The sequence below is a fragment of the Hypanus sabinus genome, chromosome 2, assembly GCF_030144855.1.
Source record: "Hypanus sabinus isolate sHypSab1 chromosome 2, sHypSab1.hap1, whole genome shotgun sequence".
Lineage (NCBI taxonomy): Eukaryota > Metazoa > Chordata > Chondrichthyes > Myliobatiformes > Dasyatidae > Hypanus > Hypanus sabinus.
In genome coordinates, this window is record NC_082707.1 from 87,869,606 (window position 1) to 87,891,966 (window position 22,361).

The window sequence follows — 22,361 nt, forward strand, 5'->3', positions numbered from 1 at the left end:
ACATTAAATACTTCCATGCAGCTGCAGCATGGGTTACTCCTAAAGTAACGTTCTTCTCTATACTGACTGAAGTGCTAATTGTGCAACCTAGTCAACTGGCTATGATGTCATATCAATTGTCCTATCTGGTCAACTGGCTTTGACCTCATATTAATTGTCCAATCTAGTCAATTGGCTATGATGTCATATTAATCGTCCAACTGGTCACCTGGCTTTGACATCATATTAATTGTCCAATCTAGTCAATTGGCTATGACCTCATGGTGAATAGCACTGACCCAATTCTAAATCAAACCCAGCGTCACAAACTAATGAACGCACAATGGCCTCTATCCAAGATCAGTTTACTTTCACATACACCAGAGTGGAATGAAATTCCTTTCCCACCTGAAATTCACAGAGTAAACACAATAAACAACAGTAAGTACAGTGTCAAAACAACAGGATGGTGTAAGCTGAAGTTGTGAAAAGAAATACTTAAGTGCCAATAATGGAAGAGGTGGAATTATGGTTTTGAGAACGTGACCGCACCAATAAGAAAGGGGTGTACAAGAGCTGATGGGCTCAGAAGTCTGAAAGCAACGGGGAAGAAGCTGTTCTTGAGTCTGGTTGTCCAGAGTTTCATGTTGGTTCACCTTCTCCTCGAAGGTAGAAAAGGGAAAAGGGAATGGGTAGGGTAGCAAGGCTTTTTTGCCAGTACTACTAGCCTTCATGATGCAACACATTATGGAGATGGGCTGGAAGGAAGGAAATGATGAACTTGTGAGGCATTGGGCTGTATGTACCACTCTCTATAAGAGAGCAGCTCCCTTATCAGGATGATTTCTATAACCCATCCGCAGAAGTTCATGTGAGGCATTGCCGACAACCCAAATCTTCAGAAAGTACATACACCATTATGAATGTTGACGATAAAGGTGGAGAAAGGTTAATACCAGTTCTAACCGAACGAGGTCTGCCAGTCAGAAAGTCTGGAAGTCATTTAAATATAGGGACCCCCAAGGCCAAGTTCCAAGAGATTTGTGATGATCTTATTAGGTATTATGGTGTTAAAGGCTGAGTTTTAATCAGTGAATAACATCCTAATACCGTCAATGTGATCCAGAGGGCGATGGCATCCCTGTTGATCTATTTTCCTGTACACAAATTACAGGGGGGCTGGATTGTCTGGAAGGGTCCTGCTGACAAGGGTCATTACCATTCCCTTGAAGCCTAATGTTAAACTTACTGAGACATGGCACCTTACTCTTCTTGGGAAATGGGACAATTCTCTTTCCTTGAAGCAGATGGGAACAATCAATTATTGAAGTGAGAAGATGACAATGGTAATGAAGACAGAGGCCATTTAATTGGGACATTGTTTCAGAACTCGTCCAGGGACTCCATCAGGCTGGTTGCTTTCCAGTGGCAAACGACTAATTTCCAAGAGCTTGCTTTTGTTAAAGCTGACCTGACTCCTGCCACTGAGATGTATGGGAAAGCTAGCGGGGGATTGGAGATGGATTTAAGTGTAATTTTTTTTTGCCTGCTTGAAAAGGGCGTAGGTTTTGTGCTCATCCTGCCATCCTGGTGCCTCTCTGAAGGAGAGTTTCAAATATTGCAAAATGTTTGTTGCTATAATGATATAGAAATACAGAGATGATTTCTTCCCATCAACGTGTGCTGGATCGTCCAGGTCCCACAGACTAAAGTGAAGAGTGCACAATGCTTTTATCCCAAGCTTAACCTTGTCTGAACACTTCCAAAGCATCCAACAAGTGTGGTGCTTTTCAAAATGCTTTCTTTGGGTTGAGGTGAGCCAGCGATTAATAACTAATTTTATAATTCCTTAGTGCTGTTTGCCAGGTCCGATCCCTGTTAATTATTGTCTCATTGTAGATCCTAGATGTTGGGGACCTGGTGGTGATGCCCGGTGTGGTGGATAGCCATGTCCACATCAACGAACCTGGACGTACGGATTGGGAAGGTTATTGGACAGCAACGAGGGCAGCAGCAGCCGGAGGGATAACAACTCTCATTGACATGCCACTGTAAGGAGCTGAGACATTCTGATTTGCTTAAAATAACAATATCCCAAGCTTAGAATATCAAATTTGTCCATCATCCCCACAGTTTGTGGTTGTGTTGAATATATACACGACTACCTGAGCCCACAATGTGTTAGATTGCACGAGTTCTAATAGTTGTTACTATTAACCTAGATCCTAATCATTGAAAACTACCCAAGTCACATAGTTTGTTACTGTGTTAGAACCCACGTTGTAAGTTACTGTGGTAGACAGAGTAGAGTGGGCCCTTCTGCCCCTTCAGGCTGCAACGTCCAGCAACGCTTGATTTCACCTTACCCTCATCACAGGACAGCCTACAATGACCAACTAACCTACCATCTGGTACATCCTTGGACTGAGGGTGGAAACTCATGCAGTCACAGGGAGAAGCTACAAATTCCTTACAGTTTGCGGCGGCAGGAGTTGAACCCAGGTCGTCTATACTCTAGAGCGTTGTGCTAACCACTACGTCGCCCCAGAAAGCCAACAGTGTGTTGCTGCAATGTTCAGGTCCTTGTCACCTTGCATCCTGTTCAGCATCTGCTCTCTAGTGCGTTATATTTATGTCCGAACCTCTGCAATTTCTTAACACTGGCAGATAAATCTTAATGTTTATAATTATATATATATGTACTTAGCTGTATGAAATCAAGGCTTTCAAATTAGATCATATTTTTCACAAAGCTCTCTCTGGGAGGAGCTTAATTCTTCTCAACCCACCTTCACTCCTGGCCAGCTGAGCTGATGCAGTCAGTGGCAGGAGATGAGATGCTGGTGAAAATGCTGTGCCGATGCTGCCACCTGCTGGCCTCATAGAGTCATTGAGAGACAGAGCGCAGAAACGTCCCTTCTGCCCAACCACTGATTACACACTATCTCATTGTTCATTTTCCCCACAATCCCGCCTGGAGCTCCTAACACAGAACCACCTTCATCATGAGCATGACAGTGGGAGAATGTATCCACTAATGGATGATTGGGTTCTAATTATTAAACGCTGACCTGTTTGTAGTTCCTGCATCCTTGAGAGTATATATTAATAGTTACCATGCTACTTTCCCTGTGTCTCTGATCAGCTCAACATTGGCCACACCTTGGCTAATGAATACATTATTGTGAAGACATTATTGTAAACTATAGGTTCTATAACCAATTGAGAGCTAAGGCTCATAATCATCCTAACAGGCACCTGCTAGTCTTCTCCTCCCTATTCTTCTGTACATTTTCTCTCAATACCCCTCGCCAAGCTTGAGCTTGGCTCCTTGCAGTAAAGGAAGTTACAGAGGGCTCGCAGGTTTATCTTGGCAACCCTTAACACAGGCGGCCCAACTCTGTTGCCATGAGAGATGAGACTCTGGTGATGGGCAAGAACTTTGGTGGAGCTGTAGTAGTGAAATCATCAATAGCAATATCCTGCTACAAGGAATGGATTTGCATTGTATTCTCACAAAGCCCAGAATTAGATTCCTAATAACCTGCTAGAGGATGGGCTGCCGAGAACTTCACTTTCTCCAAACAGCCTTGCACTGTAACAGGCTGAGCTTGCGTCGTAAATCCGGGAACCGCTTCATCGAGCATCCATCTGCCAAAAGTGGAACTTCCCAGTGGACAAACATTTCAATCCCAATTCCCATTCCCATTCTGACACGTTGGTCCACGGTTCCTCTCGTGTCAAGATGAAGCCACCCTCAGGGTGAAGGAGAAATATCTGTCTGGGTAGTCTCCAACCTGATGGTGTGTACACCGATTTCTCCTTCCAGTTAAAAAATTCCCTCCCCCTCCCCTCCCCTCTTCTTCTATTCCCTATTCTGGGCTCTTGCCTCTTAGCTGTCTATCACCTTCCCTTGGGTCCCCTCCTCCTTCTCTTTCTCCCACGGTCCACTCTCCTCTCCTATCAGATCCCTTTCATCACCAGCCCCTTACTCTTCCCACCTACCTGGTTGTTATGTTTGTTCTTTAACAAAGACAAACTTACGTGGGTAAAAAAGCTAACACATATATTCACAGAACACAACAGTCATGAGGGCTTCTAGTTCCACACCCCAGTGTGTGCTCCCAGTTCCGGCTCCAGCGTTGCACACTGGGAACTGAAGCTCATTATGTACACACCTAATAACAGACCAGCTGCACCTGTCTCTTTCTAGCTATCCTTCTTCCCCTGCCCCACCTTTTTACTCTGGAGTCTTCTCTCTTCCTTTCCAGTCCTGAGGAAAGGTCTCGGCCCGAAATGTTTGCTCAATTCCATAGATGCTGCTTGACCTGCTGGGTTCCACCAGCATTTTGTGTGTGTTGCTTTTGGATTTCCAGCATCGGCAGAACTTCTTGTGTTTATAGTGATGTGACTGCTGCTGTACAGGTATCTCAGTAAAGCAGGCTGCATTTCCGTGTTAGTGAAAGTGCCCCCCCCCCACCACCCCAGCACCTTGTAATGCCTGTGTACGTTTACAGCTCAGTTGTTCACGGTCCTTGACGTGTCATCTTGTTCTGGATTTCTCATCAGCTTTTACCCCATGTGAAGAACAGTTGAACGGTAGGTCAGAGCTCCAGTTGATTGTCATTAGGCACTTGTGCATAATGTCAGCAGGGAATGAGCCTAAAGATGCAGCTGCAGGGATAGGAGATTTGTTGACCCTGAGGGGGAGATTCTTGAACTTTTTAAAACAGTGTATCTGGGTCATGGGTACAACACTCCTCCACAGCCATCACATGCCACTGATGTATCTTGAAGTACTGATTGGGATCCTGGTGGAGTGAAAGTCATCTCCCATATCTAATGTATCTTGCACTGTAACATCCAGAATACAAGGGCTCTGCCATGTCCTTGTCCATCTTTTATAAAGTTGCGGAATGGGTTCCATTGCTTGATGACAATGAGCAGCACCTAAAAGTGATACAGTGATAGCTTCACACAGTGAACTGCAGCTCGCAAAGGTCTGAAATTACATCAGATGAGCAAGCATTCTGATTGAGTCGCCTGGGACTGTACTCGCTGGAATTCCGAAGAATGAGAGGAGATCTTATGGAAACATATAAAATAATGAAAGGGATAGATAAGATAGAGGGAGAAAATTTGTTTCCACTGGTAGGTGAGAATAGAACTAAGGACATAGCCTTGAGATTCAGGGGAGTATATTTAGGATGGAGAATGGTGAATCTGTGGATTTCTCTGCCCAATGAAGCAGTGGAGGCCTCCTCAGTAAATATATTTAAGACAAAGTTGGATAGATTTTTGCATAGAAGGCGAATTAAGGGTTATGGGGAAAAGGCAGGTAGGTGGAGATGAGTCCATGGTCAGCTCAGCCATGATCTTATTGAATGGTGGAGCAGGCTCTATGGGCCAGATGGCCGACTCTTGCTCCTGTTTCTTGTGTTCTTATATTAACACGTGAAATGGCAAGGCTGGTACTGGGTGGACAAAGTTGAGTGAAAAGATGATGGCACAAATTTCACCCAAATGATCTGGGTCAAAGTAGAAATGAATTTTCAATTTTGTTGCAGTCGGATATCTCGCTGGAAGTAGTTCAGCATTCCTGGATTGCTGAATTCACAGGTGGATCAAACTAAGTAAGAAAGGCAGATCCCCCTCTCTGAAGCAAGCAAGCCCATAAACCAGCCGGGCAATTTTGACGATCCAGTGTTTTATTCTCCCTGCTATCACTGCTAACTTCATAATCCAAAATTTATTTTGTAAACCGAATTCTGATGTGCAAGTTACCATGGTGAGCCTTGACCGCTTAGCTTGGATTGGAGTGAAGTTTACTGAAGTACTAGGATATTAACATGGTACACTGATTAGCTTCTCCAATGGGTAATTATGTGTAATGTTTTATTGTCATGTGTACCATGTAATGTAATGTTCTATCCTTGTGCTTTCATGTTGTGAGCAGGAACAGCATTCCTCTAACAACTACACTAGAACATCTCCAGACTAAACTCCATGCTGCCAGAGACAAGTGTTTTGTCGATACTGGATTCTGGGGAGGTGTTGTCCCAGGCAATCAGGTGAACTCACCAAAATGATTCTATGTTCATTGTTAACTGAGCTGTCTCATTTTTCCCTTGATTGTCAACGTGTCACACAGTTAGGAAGTGGCGGGTCAGCAGGGTGGAACTTAACAGCACCACAGGACAGATTCCTTTCTGAATTGTAACATGTTAATTTGTGTCGTTAGGTGTATTGAGAAACATGGTAATGAAGTACAACACAAGGTGGTCAGCCCATTGGAGACCTATCAACACCGAAGTAGCAAAACTTCTTTCCACAGCGGGGATATTACAGCATGGAGGTGCAGATCATAGAAGCACTCAGCACGTGCTTGGCACATGGCACATCTGATATTTACCTTTCCAAACCTCCAGCTGTTCAAATGTTGACTTGCTGCTCTTCCGGCCACTTCTCTAATCAGGACTCCTTAAGAAAGACAGTCTGAAGAGGAGTGGTGGTCGGTGGGAGATAGGTGGATGGAAGAGGGGGCTCTAGTGTCCAAGGAAAACATTACCCATTTCCAGAACTTCTGGGTGAAATGTTTTAATCCTGTTCTAATTCAGTGCTCACCACCAGTGAGAAACCTGACAACATGCCAGTCGATGTTTCAGGCTCTTTTGCCTTCAGGCAAGTCAACTGAATCATTCTAGGGTGTGTTACGTACCCCGTAACTGGGTATCTAACCAGCAGAGGAAGAAGAATCCACTGGAGTCTGCTGGTACCAAACTAAAGGTGTTTATTAATAAAAATAAGCAAAATCCATATCAATAATGCAAATATACATATAAAACAAGTTAGCAGTAATAAACTTAAAAGTGTAGGAATAATAATAATCAATAATAAACAAGCTTTATCGATGTCTAGGGGTAAATAAATTGTCATAGAAAAGTATAAAGTTCAATTCAGTTCATGAGTGCTGATGGTTGTTGTATTGTAATCGTTGGAGAGAGAGACAGAGAGAGAGGGAGCGAGCGAGATGTAACAGCTACAGTCAGGCAAATCTTCCTTTGCTTCCTTAATCCGTTGTATCGCTGTGGTCATTCAGTTATGACCCCTCTGGTCTTCAGCCAGACCATTCTTCTGTGGTGGACTCGTCACTCTGGCATGAGTGGACACACACACAAGCCCCCATCGGCCCTGCTGTAACACTGATAGCCTTACTGACTGACCTCCTGGTTCGGTCTTCGAAGCCCCCACCTTTCTTGTGGATTCCAACACTCAGTCAGTGTCCATTGGCATGTCTGGAAGGTGTCTCTCCAGACCTGTCTTTTTATCCCTACTCACGGGGTCTCAGCTATCCATCAACTCTGAATGACTGTGTCCATCAAATCAGGCCACTCCTTCAGTCCACTGAGGAATGTTTATGAGTAAACTATTGTCCTTGCAGTGAAACAGTAAATAATTCAAAAAGGAGTCACAATACGGTTAATCAGCCAACTCCCTCTCTCTTATCTGTCACAGATGTTCTTGCCTGTTTTTCGTCTCTTTCTCATGGTCAGCATAGCAACAGTAATAGTTCGAGTTTTTCGGGGAGGGGATGGTTAACTCTTGTCCATCAGGTCTGTTCATCACCCATAACAGGTGCAAAATCAATAAAATAGTGCAAAAGAAGAAATGGACAGGGATACATAGAACCAGAGTTTAAACAGAGCTGTGCTGATGAACCACTTCCAAGAGCACTGATTCCCACTGTTAAACTATCCATTTGCTTCTCAGTATGCACTACGACCTATGATTGAAGCTGGCGTCCCAGGATTCAAGTGCTTCCTCATTCACAGTGGAGTGGACGAATTTCCTCACGTTAACGAAGAGGATCTGAGAACATCACTTGCTCAAATGCAGGGTACAGACCGAGTACTACTGGTAAATACATAATCTCTCAACCGCTCCATCTCAACCTCTTGAGATAGGTAATGGTAGAGCTGAATGCACTGTAGACTCACACTACATGTCAGAAAAGGTTCTGCCCATGACAAAACTGAAGGCTGGACTCATGCATAAATACAAAGATAGAAATACATACACAGTTATCAGAAATACACAGCTTCAATCTCAAATACAGGGTTTTATTTGAGCACCTTTTAACCAGATACAGTAGATTGAAAGACAGCAATCTGTATACAGGTGTACCACTGGTAAATGAGCAGTGTGGCATACAGTCCTTCATACAGAGTACCACTGGACTGAGAGACAGTGTACATGGGACTAGTGGATACATAGAGTGAAACAGTATCTGCCACATTTAAGAATCCTCTGTATAGACAGATACAGTGTGAAGTAAAGTTCCTGTGGATAATGTGTCACAGAGCCAGTCCCGCGAATTCAACACCCACCGAGTTCAGGTTACTCTCAGTGCTATCGGCCAACACAGTGGCTATAATTATCAGCTCACGTTGCCACAGCCTGTGACTCTCCCCATCACCTTAACAATCATTAATCTCTGCAGGTAGTTACTGTATTCTGAATCACGTTCCTGTAATACTGACTGCAGTAAAGGTTCTTTGTGCCGATATATGAAAAATTCGGTAATAATCCGAGTTTGGGTCTGTAGGGTCTCCACCTGAAATGCTGACAATTCCTCTCCCCCACCCCACACCCCACACCCCACAGGTGCTGCTTGGCTTGCTGAGTTGCTCTAGCCGTTGGTTTATTGCTGCAGGTTCCAGCATCTGCAGTCTGTGATGGCTAGCGTACTTCTGCCTGGGTGAGAGGCTCGTGGGCTCAAGCTGCAGGGATCTGAGTCGACATTCAAGTCCAATGAATATTCAGGCTCTGCAGTTTGGCTGAGAGAAGAAAAAAATACATTTTGTATGCTCGGCCAAACATCATTTCCTCAACTGAAATCACTGCCATCTCGGGGGGTCTAATGCCTGAAGTGAATTCTAGATCTCTCCATACAAGTTGCTGCAGTCCCAACGTATTGTAGAAAGTGTTACACACTGGCGATAGCGGCTAGGCATTCACCATGGACACACTTCCTGTCTTCCCAACCTCATCGACTTACTCAATGCAAACTAATATTTAACTCTCAAATTGAAACAAAGCACTGTGGCACAGTTACTAAAGACTCTGCCTCACAGCTGCAGGAGCCCATGTTCAATCTGGAGCTGTCTGCATGAAGTTTGTACGTGCTCCTGGTGACCATGTGTCTCTCCCCTGGGTGCTCCAGTTTCCTCCCACATCCCAACCACGTGCAGCTGGTAGGTTAGTCAGCTCCTGTAATGTGCCCCTAGCATATTGGTGTGTGGTAGAGGGTGGGAGAGTTGATGGGAACGTGGGGAGAAGTACAAGGAATTCAGGTAACTGGATGACTTTTAGTCAACACAGACTCAGTCCACACAAAGACCTTTACTTTACTAAGAGCCCTGTGGGTGTACCTACACCTCAGGGACTGCAGCGGTTCAAGATGGCAGCTCATCACCACCTTCTCAAGGGCAACTAGGGATGGGCAATAAATGCTGGCTTAGCTGTCGATGCCCACATCCTGTAAATGAATAAATAAAAAATATGATTCTATTACTTCATGAAGAGTATTCTAAAAGTCACATTCTTGTTATCTTCCACCCAAGATCTAACAAGGATTTTACCAATGCTGCAACTTGGGACTTTTTACTGAGAAAATATATTAGTAGCTTTCTGTATCCAGTTCTTACTGGGACAGAATTCAATGTTCAAAGTAAATTTATTATCAAAGTACGTACCATATATACCTTGAGATACATTTCTGTGCAGACAGTTACCAAAAAATAAAGAAATACAATAGAATTCATGAAAAAAGTACAAATTACAAAAACTGACAAAGGTGAAGTAAACAGATAAGGAAGCATTTCAAAGGCTGAAATAATGGACAGTATTTATTTGTTTAATCAGTTCCATGCAGAAAAAGAAATGAAGAATGTGAAACCTCCTGTGAACAGTAAGTATAACGAGATGTAGGAACGTTGAAGATTGGCCATGAGAAGATGAAGTTGTTAAAAATAACAAGGGTTTGACTTGCATTAATATGGTAATATTTAAAGAGGGATATCTTAAATCAGTTAGCTCTAAATCCACAAGTACTGGTTTGACAATGCAGAAGCCACTTTTACCCCTGAATTAAATAACAGGTTTCAGCTCAAAATTTAGTTTGGAGTACATGATCTATGATGATAGTTCACAAAGGTATGAGAGGGAGGCACACAATGCAAAGTGTCCTCAATTTGATTACATGCCGAAAGAGTTCACTTCTGTCCTCCCGCTGTTAAAGAAACTGAACAAACATTCTTCTCAGTGTCCTGACCAATGCCTACCTCTCTTTTAAACTAACATTTCTTTTGATGCTGTGTGCGAAATGTCTTTCCAAAGACTACAAGGAAGATTTGCATTAAGTTAATTTCTTTCTTGACCTTAAAGCATCCAAAAATAAAACTCCCATGGATACATCAACCCTGTGGCAGACATTTTACATGCAACAACCTCTCAAAAACTGAGAGTTATTTGTCTTTGGGGTTTTGCTTCTGAAATAATTATGCCAACATCCAGAAACACAGGGGGAAAAGGACCATGAGTTCCATATGAGATGCTTCCCCTCCCCAGACAATGCACAGCACATCACAGCACATTATATATCAATACGAATACATATAATAGCATGAACTTTGTATAATGTCATCAAGATAAGCATGCATTATTGATGTAAACACGGACACGAAAAGGCAAAGAAAATTCTCTATAATACTTCTGATTTTATAGTCATCCAATTCTGCAGAGCTCCATTTTTGTAATGCTCCCATGGATACACTGATCATTCATATCACTTGGTATTTTCTTATGAATTGAGCAATTATTTAGGTGATAAAGATTAATTCTGAATTTTTAATTATTTTCTTAAATAGAGTGTTCTGAAAGATGTTTACAAATTACATGTACATTTTTTTTTCCACCACGGAATCTCCAAAGGCACAATATCTGTGTCAATGCCTCTCTATAACATTAGCTTTCTTGCTGCTTTATAGTGTTCTTTAATTCTTGATCTCTGGCTCCATCTGCATCCCTCCTTTTGCCTGTCCATCGCTTCCAATTCTCTTTATGGCCTTAGCTTTCTCATTTCATCTATCACTCTCCATATCACTGCCTGCTTCTTGCTCTCTATCTCTCCCCACAGATCACCACCTCTCCCCGTGCCTCTCTCTCCTGGATCTCCCTTGTTTTTTCACATGAATCTCAAATCACCATCTTTGTTCCTTTGTCTACTGTTTTCTTCTCAATCACCACGGATTAAGGAATGAAACCACAGTAAAGCGACCCTAGGAATATGTGATCAGAGCACAGTAACAAATGTAAAGTTCAGTTTAATAACACATCAGGATCTAAAACAGGCGTCATGAATTTAAATAGGGGTAATTATTATGGTAGGTTGAATTTAATGATTTCCAATCTATAGTTTTCGTTTAGGAGTCCAAGAAAGAGTTGAAAATGTGTTGCTTCACAATCTTTATTGAAAATGCAAATAAAGAAACGGGCACAGAATACATAAACTAAAGAACAAAGACAACTAAGACTGAAGATGATGATTTTTGCAGAAACAGACACTTTTATACCAAGTAAGGAAAATTCCTAAGATAAGTGAGCCTACCACAAGTACACACAGGGATAATATGTTTAACACTCAGCTAATGAAAAAAAGAGGATAAACCGTCAAGTAACTGTTATACCATTTCGCCACCAGTAGGTGGAGTCCAGCACCATATATTGTGAAAAATGCAAGCTAGGAATACAAGTTATAGGTTAGTAAAACTACAATTTCTGTCTTCCTAAAAACTCATTAATCTTGTTAGTACTTTATTAAAACAGAAAGAACAACCAATTCCAACAGGTAAAAAGGCAAAATATTTAAAGTGGACTGGGACAATATATTGAAGAGCAAGACAGCAGATCACCGGATACAGATATTTATGTCATAAATCTTTTACCAGTGTGTAAGGTTATATAAGAAACGTTTGCAGCTAAATAAGGATGTTACAGATTGTATTGGATTGAAAATGCATCAGATGTTGCAAAGACTAATAGTGAGCAGAGAATTGGGAACTTTTTGGGAATAAGAAAATGATGAATAAAATATAATAAAAGGAAAGATAACCATATGAGAGTAAACAAGAAAATAATACAAAGTGGGAACCTCCACTGGGAGATGAAAAGGATGATGAAACTGGGGATTCAACAATGGGACATAGAGATTCTAAATAATTACATAGATCATTCTTCACTGTAGAAGACACCGGAAACATTCCAAATGTAATAGAGATTCAAGAACTTTAAAACAATGTCTATCATTATAAGCCAAACTAGTGGACTAAAGATGAACAAATCTCCTGGACTTGAAGACTTACTGGCTTCATCCTAGGATCTGAAAGGAACTGGCTGCAGAACTGATCAAACATGTTTGTTGGAACCTGCAAAGATTCCTAGGATTCTGGAGAGATCCCAGAGGAATGGAATATTGAAAATTTGATGCTGGTATTCAAGAAAAAAAGGGAAGCTATTGGCTAATTATCCTCACATTTGTTACTGAGAAAATGCTGGAATCAGTTTTATAAAAATTACAAGACAATCAATAAAATAGCAAAATTCCTAATTGACATGTTTACCGCAGAAAACTGTAAATGGGCATTCTACAGAAAGCATTCTATAAGGTGCCCTATTAAAGCTAATCGAACAAGAGCAGTAGGAGTTCAGAGGTAATAGTTTGACATAGATAGGGGAGTGCCCATTCATTGAACATGGAAAGTCAGGATAAATAGTTCATATTTTGGATTTTGTATCTGTAACTAGTCAGATACCACAGTGACTGGTATTGGAGCTTCACCTGTTTGCAGTTTGTATCAATGATTTGGATAAAGGGCCGGATGCCCTGCAGCCTGATTTTGTTAGTGATACAAAGGACAGATGGTTAGTAGGTTATGAAGAAGATGCAAGGAATCTGTAAAGGTTACATAAATGGGCAAATATTGGCAGATGAAGTATAATGTGGCAAAATGTCAGCTTGGCATGTAGGCCACAGCAAATAATTTGAAAGGTTAATGAAATATTGGTCTTTATTGCAATGAGATATATTAAAGACTATACCTGGAGTTTTGCATAGAATTTAGGTTTGAGGACATACTTGTATTAGAGGCAGTGCAGAGAGGTTGAGGAGGTTGGGCCTTTACTAATTAATACTTTAACGAATGAGAGATGATATTAAAACAGTAAAAATTCTGAGCAAGTTTAGAAGATGCTTCCTCACATGCAGATATCTGTGTCCAGGAGACATAGTTTCAGAATACTTGGTCCCTTTTAAGATGGATGTGAAGAGGATTTTTTTTTCCGATTGAGACTCTGAGCCGTGAAGGTGAAATCACTCCATACATTAACTGATAGATGATCTGCAAGGACATCAGAGGATATGGCAGAACTGGTGTTAAGGTCATGATTGGATCAGTCATGATCATTGAACGCGAGAGTGGGGTCAAAGGCCAACTAGACTACTTCTGCTCATTCCTTATGACTGCTTCTCTTTCCCCTCAGTGTCTCTGCTTCTCTCCCCCCATTTCTCCCCTTATCACTGCCTCTCCCATGTCTCTCTCCTTATCACCAATCTTCTCTTTGCTCATCTCTCACAAGGTATCACTGGGCCTCTCTTTCTAAGTGTTTCTGCCTCACTGTATTGGTCATTTGGGCCATACCTCTGTACCTAATCGGTCTTTTCTTGTGCTATCTGTGACTCCATGCCGATCCTGCAGACCCTCGTGAATACGCAACATTTTTGGCCACCCGGCCTGATGACATGGAAGTGGAAGCAATTCGAACAGTGATAAAACTTTGTCTCCAGTACAGGTAAGGAACTGGTGTGCAGAAACCCAGGTATCAACACCATAGCAAAAGACAACCTACTGAAGTACTCAGCACAAAAGGAACAGAGATGGTACACTGCATGTCAGCTACACACTCACCAAGATCTATACATTTCATCAACAGGATGACATGGAAATAACCTTCTCTATTCCTCCACTGTCAAATGCACCTTTGCAAAGGCTCATGCACTTTCCAGCTCTGGATTTGAGATCTGCAAGGACAGTCAGCTTGGCACCAGTTGGAACTTGGGTGCAAAAGTAATCAAAGTTGCAACAGAACTGCTCTTTGATTGCACCTGTTGCTCCCAAGTTCAGGGCATGTACATAGCATGCTGATTCCAAAGTAGGGTACGTCAAATGGTCGTGAGGTATCTTGTGCACACCAGAACGAAAGGCACTGTGCCTCTTTTAGTTTGCCCTTGCAGGAGGCATACCACCTCATTTCTTGAGCTGGCTGTCTTGGTGACAGCTACGTCTCACACGGGTCAGTGTGTCCACAAAGTGATTTGGTTCCTGGACGATGAGAGTGCTGCAGTTCAGGTCAGTCACTGTTAGGATTGCCGATGGGGGTCTTGGTATCTCAGGTCCCAAAGTTCATTTTGAGAAGAAAATGAGTCCTTGTCTTGATCTGAGGTGGGGTGCCCTTTGTACACCAGCTGATAAACTGGTCAGAGACATGCACTCACAATCTCCTCCTTTTCCCTCCTTACCTGCTTCTTCTCAGCTCAAAACTCCTCCCTCTAAGGCACTCCCTTCCCCAGCTGCCCTGACTTCCTCTCTAATTCCTGCCTTTCCTTTCCTGATTTCCCTTCTGATTTGACAGTGTGAGGCTGCATCCTCACTCATGGATGGTTCCCTGTCCACTATCTGTCCTCACATCACTATCCTTCCAACCCGAGTTCCAGAAGTTGTGCTGCTAAGACCTAGTCTGCAAATAATTCAGCTACCTATTCAAAGCTGCCTGGACTTAATTGGCCCCTAGTGGGCTGCAAATCTGATGCTGAGTCCTGGCGCATTCACACGAGCAAGCTGAACTCCTTCTCTGAGCTATGGACCACATGCTAAATATCTGACAGTACAGGGCCCTTCACAAACTAGGAAAATGGTGTATACGTCTCTGTTTTGTTTATTTCATTAACAGATAATTGTTTTCAAAAGTTATCCTTGCTCTCTGCTCTTTTCTTTCTTTCTTTTTCAATCTTTTTATTAAATTTCATATATAAAAAAAAACAACACAAAATAATGAATAGATTACAGATTCAATAAACTTGAGATTACATTAGTAATAGGATAATAATATCCTATTAAAACATCCATCAACAAAAGGTACATAAATCAATCAAGTCTATATAAATATATATGAAAAACAAAAATAATCGTCGAAAAAAGAAGGAAAAAAAAAATGAAATTATATATGAGAAAAAATATATATTGAAAAAAAATACTAAACTAAAACTAACATGGGCAATAATAGCACTTTATAAATATATAAAGGTGTCAAGAAAAGAACTCCAGAACTCCATACCTGAGTAGAGAAAAGGATCTGAAATAAGGATCTGAAATAAGCCAAATTAATTCATATGAAAGTGTCGAATAAATGGTCCCCAGGTTTCTTCAAATTTAATTGAAGAATCAAAGATAGTGCTTCTGATTTTTTCCAAACTCAGATAAGAAATAGTTTGGGAGAACCACTGAAATGTAGTAGGAGGATTTACTTCTTTCCAGTTTTGTAATATAGACCTTCTGGCAATTAATGTTACAAAGGCAATCATTCGTCTGATTGAAGGGGAAAGCTGATTGCCATCTTCATTTGGTATACCGAAAATTGCAGTAATAAAATGGGGTTGTAAATCGATATTCCATACTGAGGAAATGACATCAAAAATGTCCTTCCAATAGTTATGTAAAGTGGGACATGTCCAAAACATGTGAGTCAATGAAGCCACTTCTAAGTGACATCTGTCACATTGAGGATTAATATGCGAATAAAATCGGGCAAGTTTATCTTTAGACATATAAGCTCTATGTACAATTTTAAATTGTATTAAAGCATGTTTAGCACAAATAGAGGAGGAATTAACCATTTGTAAAATTTTTTCCCATTTATCTGTTGATATATTACATCGAAGTTCTTTTTCCCATTCTTGTCTAATTCTATCCGATATTTCTGGCTGTATCTTCATAATCATGTTATAAATAAAAGCTACTAATCCCTTCTGACAAGGATTAAAAGTAAAAATCAAATCTGAAAAATCCGATGGAGTTGAGTTAGGAAAAGATGGAAGAATTTTATGTAAGAAATTTCTAATTTGTAAGTATCTAAAAAAATTAGATTTAGGTAATTCAAATTTGTTGGATAGTTGATCAAAAGACATCAAAGTACCTTCAAAAAAAAGATCACGAAAACATTTTATACCTTTCCTTTTCCATATACTAAAAGCTTGATCTGTCAATGAAGGTTTAAAAAAAAAATTACATAAAATAGGGCTGTCCAGAGCAAAGTTTTTCAGATTAAAGAATTTGCGAAATTGAAACCAAATTCGTAGTGTATGTTTAACAACAGGGTTAGATATCTGTTTATTGAATTTGGCTAAATCAATAGGAAGAAAAGAACCAAGAACGGAAAATATAGAATATCCCTTAACCTCACTACATTCCAAATTTACCCACTGTGGGCACACAGGTGAATCCAAATCTAGTTTCCAGTACATTAGGTTACGAATATTATTCGCCCAACAATAAAATCTAAAGTTAGGTAAAGCTAGACCACCATCTTTTTTAGACTTTTGTAATTGCCTTTTGCTTAACCTAGGATTTTTATTTTGCCACACAAATGAGGAAATTTTTGAATCAATATTATCAAAAAAAGATTTAGGAATAAAAATTGGTAAAGCTTGGAATAAATATAAAAATTTCGGTAAAATCATCATTTTAATAGCATTAATCCGACCAACTAATGATAAAAATAAGGGAGAACATCTAGTAGTAAGTTGCTGAATTTGATGAAGCATAGGTAAAAAATTCAGTCCAAATAAATCTTTATATTTCTTGGTGATTTTTATACCTAAATAGATAAAGTTATCAGTAACAACTTTAAATGGCATCCTATCACTCAATAAAGTTTGCGCGTTTAAAGGGAATAACTCACTCTTATCTAAGTTTAACTTATAACCAGAAAAGCTACCAAATTGAGCCAACAAGGATAAAATAGCAGGAATAGACCTACTAGGATTAGAAATATATAACAACAAATCATCAGCATAAAGCGATAATTTGTATAACTTCTCATTACGGGTAATACCAAAAATATTAGGAGACTCACGAATAGCAATAGCTAAAGGTTCTAATGCAATATTAAATAATAAAGGACTTAAAGGACAACCTTGTCTCGTACCACGAGATAATTGAAAAAAAGAGGATCTATAATTATTTGTAAGAACAGAAGCAACAGGTTTATAATATATTAATCTAATCCATGATATAAAATTAGGACTAAAATTAAAGTTTCTCAATGCATTAAATAAATATGTCCATTCAACTCTATCAAAGGCTTTTTCAGCATCTAATGAGATAACACATTCTGGGGTTGTAGGTGATGAAGTATAAATTATGTTAATCAATTTTCTAATATTAAAAAAGGAATATCGATTCCTAATAAAACCAGTTTGATCTTCTGAAATAATCTGTGGTAATACCTTTTCTAATCTAATGGCTAAAATTTTTGTAAGAATCTTAGAGTCTACATTTAATAATGATATAGGGCGATAAGATGCACATAAGGTAGGATCTTTATCTTTTTTAAGAATTAAAGAGATAGTAGCTTCATAAAACGATTGAGGTAGTCTCTTCTTAACAAACGCATCATTAAAGATTTCACATAGCCAAGGAGAAAGCAATAAAGAAAAAGTTTTAAAAAATTCTACAATAAAACCATCCGGACCAGGAGCTTTCCCTGAATTCATTGATGAGATAGCCTCTCTTATTTCATCCATAGAAATAGGAGCATCAAGCAAGCTACAATCTTCATCTATCAGTTTAGGAATATTCAAATTATTAAAAAAATTATCCATCGTAAACCGGTCACCGTCAAATTCTGATTGATATAAAGATTTATAAAAATCTTGAAAAGTGTTATTGATTTCTTTATAATCAGTAGTTAAATTACCGTCTTGTTTACGAATTTTAATAATTTGTCGCTTAGTCGAAATAGCTTTTAATTGATTAGCTAACAATTTACCAGTTCGATCACTATGAATATAAAATTGAGCCCTAGTCTTAATTAATTGATTCTCAATTGAAGAAGATAATAATAAACTATGTTCCATTTGAAGCTCAACTCTCTTCTTATAAAGTTCTTTGGTAGGAGTAACGGAATAAATCTTATCAATTTCTTTAATTTTATCCACCAATAAAGCTATATCTGAATATCTTTGTTTTCTTTTACCAGCGGAATATGAAATAATTTGTCCACGAATAAAAGCCTTGAAAGAGTCCCAAAGTATTCCTTTATCAATCTCTGCTCTTTTCTGTCTCAGGGTTCGTTGTCATATTGTCCATCTTTCTACTGCGAAAGCTCTACCCCTCATAGATGAAGCTCGCAAAGCAGGAGCTTTGCTGACCATTGAAACCACACCACATTATCTCTTGCTGTCTGCTGAAGACATACCAGATGGAGCCACACACTTCAAATGCTGCCCTCCAATTCGGACAAAAAACAATCAAGTATGGATTTTTTATTTTATTAATGCTTGGATTTTTTATTTTATTAAGGATAAGACCATAAAACACAGGAACAGAATTAGGCCACTCCGCCCATCAAGTCAATCATGGCCGCTTTATTTACTTCTCAAGCCCATTATCTTGCCTTCTCCACATAACTTCTGACACCCTTCACTAATCAAGAACCTATCAAGTTCTGCTTCAAATAGACCCAATGACTTGGCCTCCACAGCCATCTGTGGCAATGAATTCCACAGATTCACCACCTCCTAGCTGAAGAAATTCCTCCTCATCTCTGTTCTAAATGGATGTCCTTTTATTCTGAGGCTGTGAACTCTGGCCCTACACTTTCCCACTACTGGAAACATCCTCTTCACGTCCAGGATGTTTTCAATAGTGGGAGAGTGTAGGACCAGAGGCCTTTCACTATTCAGTAAGTTTTAATGAGATTACCCTCTCATTCTTCTATTCTCTGATGAGTACAGGCACAGATCCTTCAAACACTCCTCATCTTCCAGGATCATTCTCTTAAACCTTCTCTGGACCCTCTCCAATGCTAGCATATCCTTTCTTAGATATGGAGCCCAAAATTGCTCACAATGCTCCAAATGTGATCTGACGAATGCCTTAAAAAGTCTCTGCTTTAAATCTTTGCTTTTATATTCCAGTCCACTCGAAATGAATGCTAACATTGCAATTGCCTTTCTTACTACAGGCTCAAATTGCAAGTTAACCTTAATGGTCTCTTGCATGAGTATGCTGAAGACTCCTAGCACCTTTGATTTCTGAATTTGTTCCTCATTTAGAAAACAGTCCTCCCTTTTCTTCCTTCTACTGAAGAGCATGACCATTTTCTTCCCTACACTGTATTCCATCTGCTACCTCTTTGCCTATTTTCCTAATCTGTCCAAGTCCTTCTGCAGACTCCCTGCTTTCTCAGCATTACCTGCTTGTCCACCTATCTCTGTGTCATCCATAAACCTGAGCGCAAAGCCATCGATTCCATCATCCATATCATGAAATGTCGTGCATCCAACTCCAACACTTGTGGAACACTACTAGCACAGCCAGCCAACTAGAAAGGCTGCTTGTATTCCCACTCTTTCCCTCTACCAGACAACCTGTCTTCAGCCTATGCCAGTATCTTTCTTGTAATACCATGGGCCCTTAACTTGTTTAGCAGCCTCAAGTGTGTCACTTTGTCAAAGGCCTTCTAAAAATCCAGTTAAACAAAACATGGACTGCCACTTACTTCCTTGAAGTGTCCTCGAAGAAATTGATCTAATTACAGTTGTCCTTCCAGTACAAAGATGGTAGGTGTGAAAAATGTGACATCTACAACAGGGGTTCCAAACCTGGGGTCCACAGACCCCTCAGTTAACAGTAGGAGTCCATGGCACACAAAAAAAGTTGGAAATCCCTGATCTAAAGGTTGTCCAGACTGCAAAGCTCCCCTCTCCTATATAAGTTTAAACTCAAGTTTAATTGTCATTCAGCCATACACGAACACCCATAAATACAGCCAAATGAAACAGAGTTAGTTCGTGGTCAAGGTGCAAAACACAGTTACAAAAGTCACACACAGCATGAGGGACATATAGCACATATAAAATGGAAAATAGCAGGCACATATGAAATATCAGTAATATGCAGTCACACAAAAAAATATAGTCCAAGACCCTGAGTCATTGAATGTTGCAGAAATCTGCAATCAAACACAATATGACGTCTTCTGGCAGCACCAGCTTCAGCTTGGTTGCTGTGCCATGACACAGCCATCGGAGGGCATCGACTCTGTCGCATCTCTCTCGACGACTGTAAGCAGGGGACACTGCAGCTTGAGGTTTAGTCCTCACTACGACTGAGGCTACACCGCTCCCCTGCCCACCACCCCACCAATAAATCAGTGAATTGGACTTGCAGCTCTTCAAATTGACAATATCTAACAGAGTCTTGCAATCATAAAAAATACGTTTAACACATTTGGTTGACCCTGTAGAAGCTGCTGTGATCAAATGTGCCACCATTTTAATGGAAATCCAAGGCCCTGACGAGTTTCTGTTTTAGACTTACTAATTTTCTGATCTGCTGTAAATTGTTTCTCTCTGTCCCCATGCCCCCCCCCCCCATTGGACTGTAACTTTAAACTTTTTCATCTTCTAATTTCTTTCCTTAAGTTTAACTATTTCTCACTCTCCATAGCCTGCTGAGTATTCTTTAATTAAACACTTGTTGTTTCCCCATGTGCAAAAGTCTGTATTGGAGAACAGAGTAATGGTGCTGTCAGTTAATCACTACCTGTGCCCACACAGGAACAACTGTGGTCTGCACTGAAAGCTGGAAAGATTGATATGGTGGTCTCTGATCATTCTCCATGCACTACTGATCTCAAACTACTCAGATCTGGAAACTTCCTCAAGGCCTGGGGAGGGATTTCTTCTCTGCAGTTTGGTGAGTTAGACTGTAACCTGAGAAAACTGTCAGCAGATTGACTACTTAACTAAAGTGATGTCAGGTTGTGACAGTTGGGAGCACTTTTACCCCATTCCGAAAACATGGTGCAGAGAGACGGGTTCAGGTGAAATGTTATTACCAGTTTTCCCCTGTCAATGTCAGCTACAGAGCAGATTCTGGGGTGTGGGTGCTTTATCCATTACTTTTCTCTCAATCCAAAACATCAAATAGATTAACTCATTTTTTTAATTGTCTTTTCATGTTTATTGAGAGCAGCAACAAAGAATTTTCAAAATTAGTTTATAGGTTATGAAGAACTTGACCAGGTAGTAGACATTTTTCAATGGAGGTTCTGACAGATAATATTGCAGCACATACATCAATAATTAACCATGAACAGAATGTCCCTAGTTAATGTTATGTCATTTACTGTCAACAGATATACGTAGTATTCAGCATCTCCCAGTTCATTTGGAGGATCTAAGTGACTGCAAAATGAAATACAATAGTGTCCATCCATTATACCATGCCTTGAAAAGGGATCCAGCCCCACAACTGTTTCCTCATTTTACTATTTCATTTTCTAAATTTAAAATATATTGACGTAGGATTTTTGAACTAATCTACAAAACATGTGTATCATATCAAATTAAAAGAAAATTTCCAAAACCTGTCAACAATTTACAAAAAATTAAAAACCAAAATTGTGAGGTTGAAAAAGTATCCGTCCCTTTTGTAATTACTACGTTAACTTTCCTCAGGTGCAATATACTATTACCTTGCCAATTCCCCCAGTTTGCTGATATAGAAAATTGGAGGAATTCATAAGAACAAATATCCCTTCTCTGAAAGATCCAACAGTATGGTAGATTTTCAGCAGACCAAACCAAAATGAAGACAAAGAGCATTCAAGGCAAGTCAGGGAAATGATATTAGAGAAACACAAACCTGGGGGAGGGAACAAGACCATCTCAAAGGCACTGAATCTGCCTTGAAGCTCTGTGCAGTGTATCGTGAAAAGGTGGAAAAGAATGAAACTACAGCCAAGCTGCTTTGTTCAGGCCGACCCTCTAAACTTAGTCACTGGAGAAGGAAGGCACTGGCAAAAGAGGCCACAGTGACAGCATCAGTCACTCTGAGTGAACTGCCGAAGTCAGCGGCTGCAACAACAGGTGGCTCCACAATCTCTAAAGACTTGCACAAAAAGATATTGTTGAAGAGTGACAAGAAAGAAACCCTGGCTTTAAAAAATGCATATCCTTGCCTGTGAAGATTTGCAAATCA

General features: G+C 40.2%; 1 protein-coding gene across 1 annotated transcript in view; it reads left to right on the forward strand.

Annotated features, from left to right (window-relative positions):
- Positions 1 to 22,361, forward strand: part of zgc:103559 (Allantoinase, mitochondrial) — a 41,333-nt gene that overhangs the window by 12,248 nt on the left and 6,724 nt on the right. Inside the window, exons 2-8 of the mRNA XM_059950038.1 lie at positions 1,879 to 2,030; positions 5,936 to 6,050; positions 7,750 to 7,896; positions 9,904 to 9,949; positions 13,794 to 13,887; positions 18,440 to 18,626; positions 20,936 to 21,074. Coding sequence (XP_059806021.1) covers positions 1,879 to 2,030; positions 5,936 to 6,050; positions 7,750 to 7,896; positions 9,904 to 9,949; positions 13,794 to 13,887; positions 18,440 to 18,626; positions 20,936 to 21,074 — 880 coding nt within the window. The remainder of the gene's footprint in view (positions 1 to 1,878; positions 2,031 to 5,935; positions 6,051 to 7,749; positions 7,897 to 9,903; positions 9,950 to 13,793; positions 13,888 to 18,439; positions 18,627 to 20,935; positions 21,075 to 22,361) is intronic.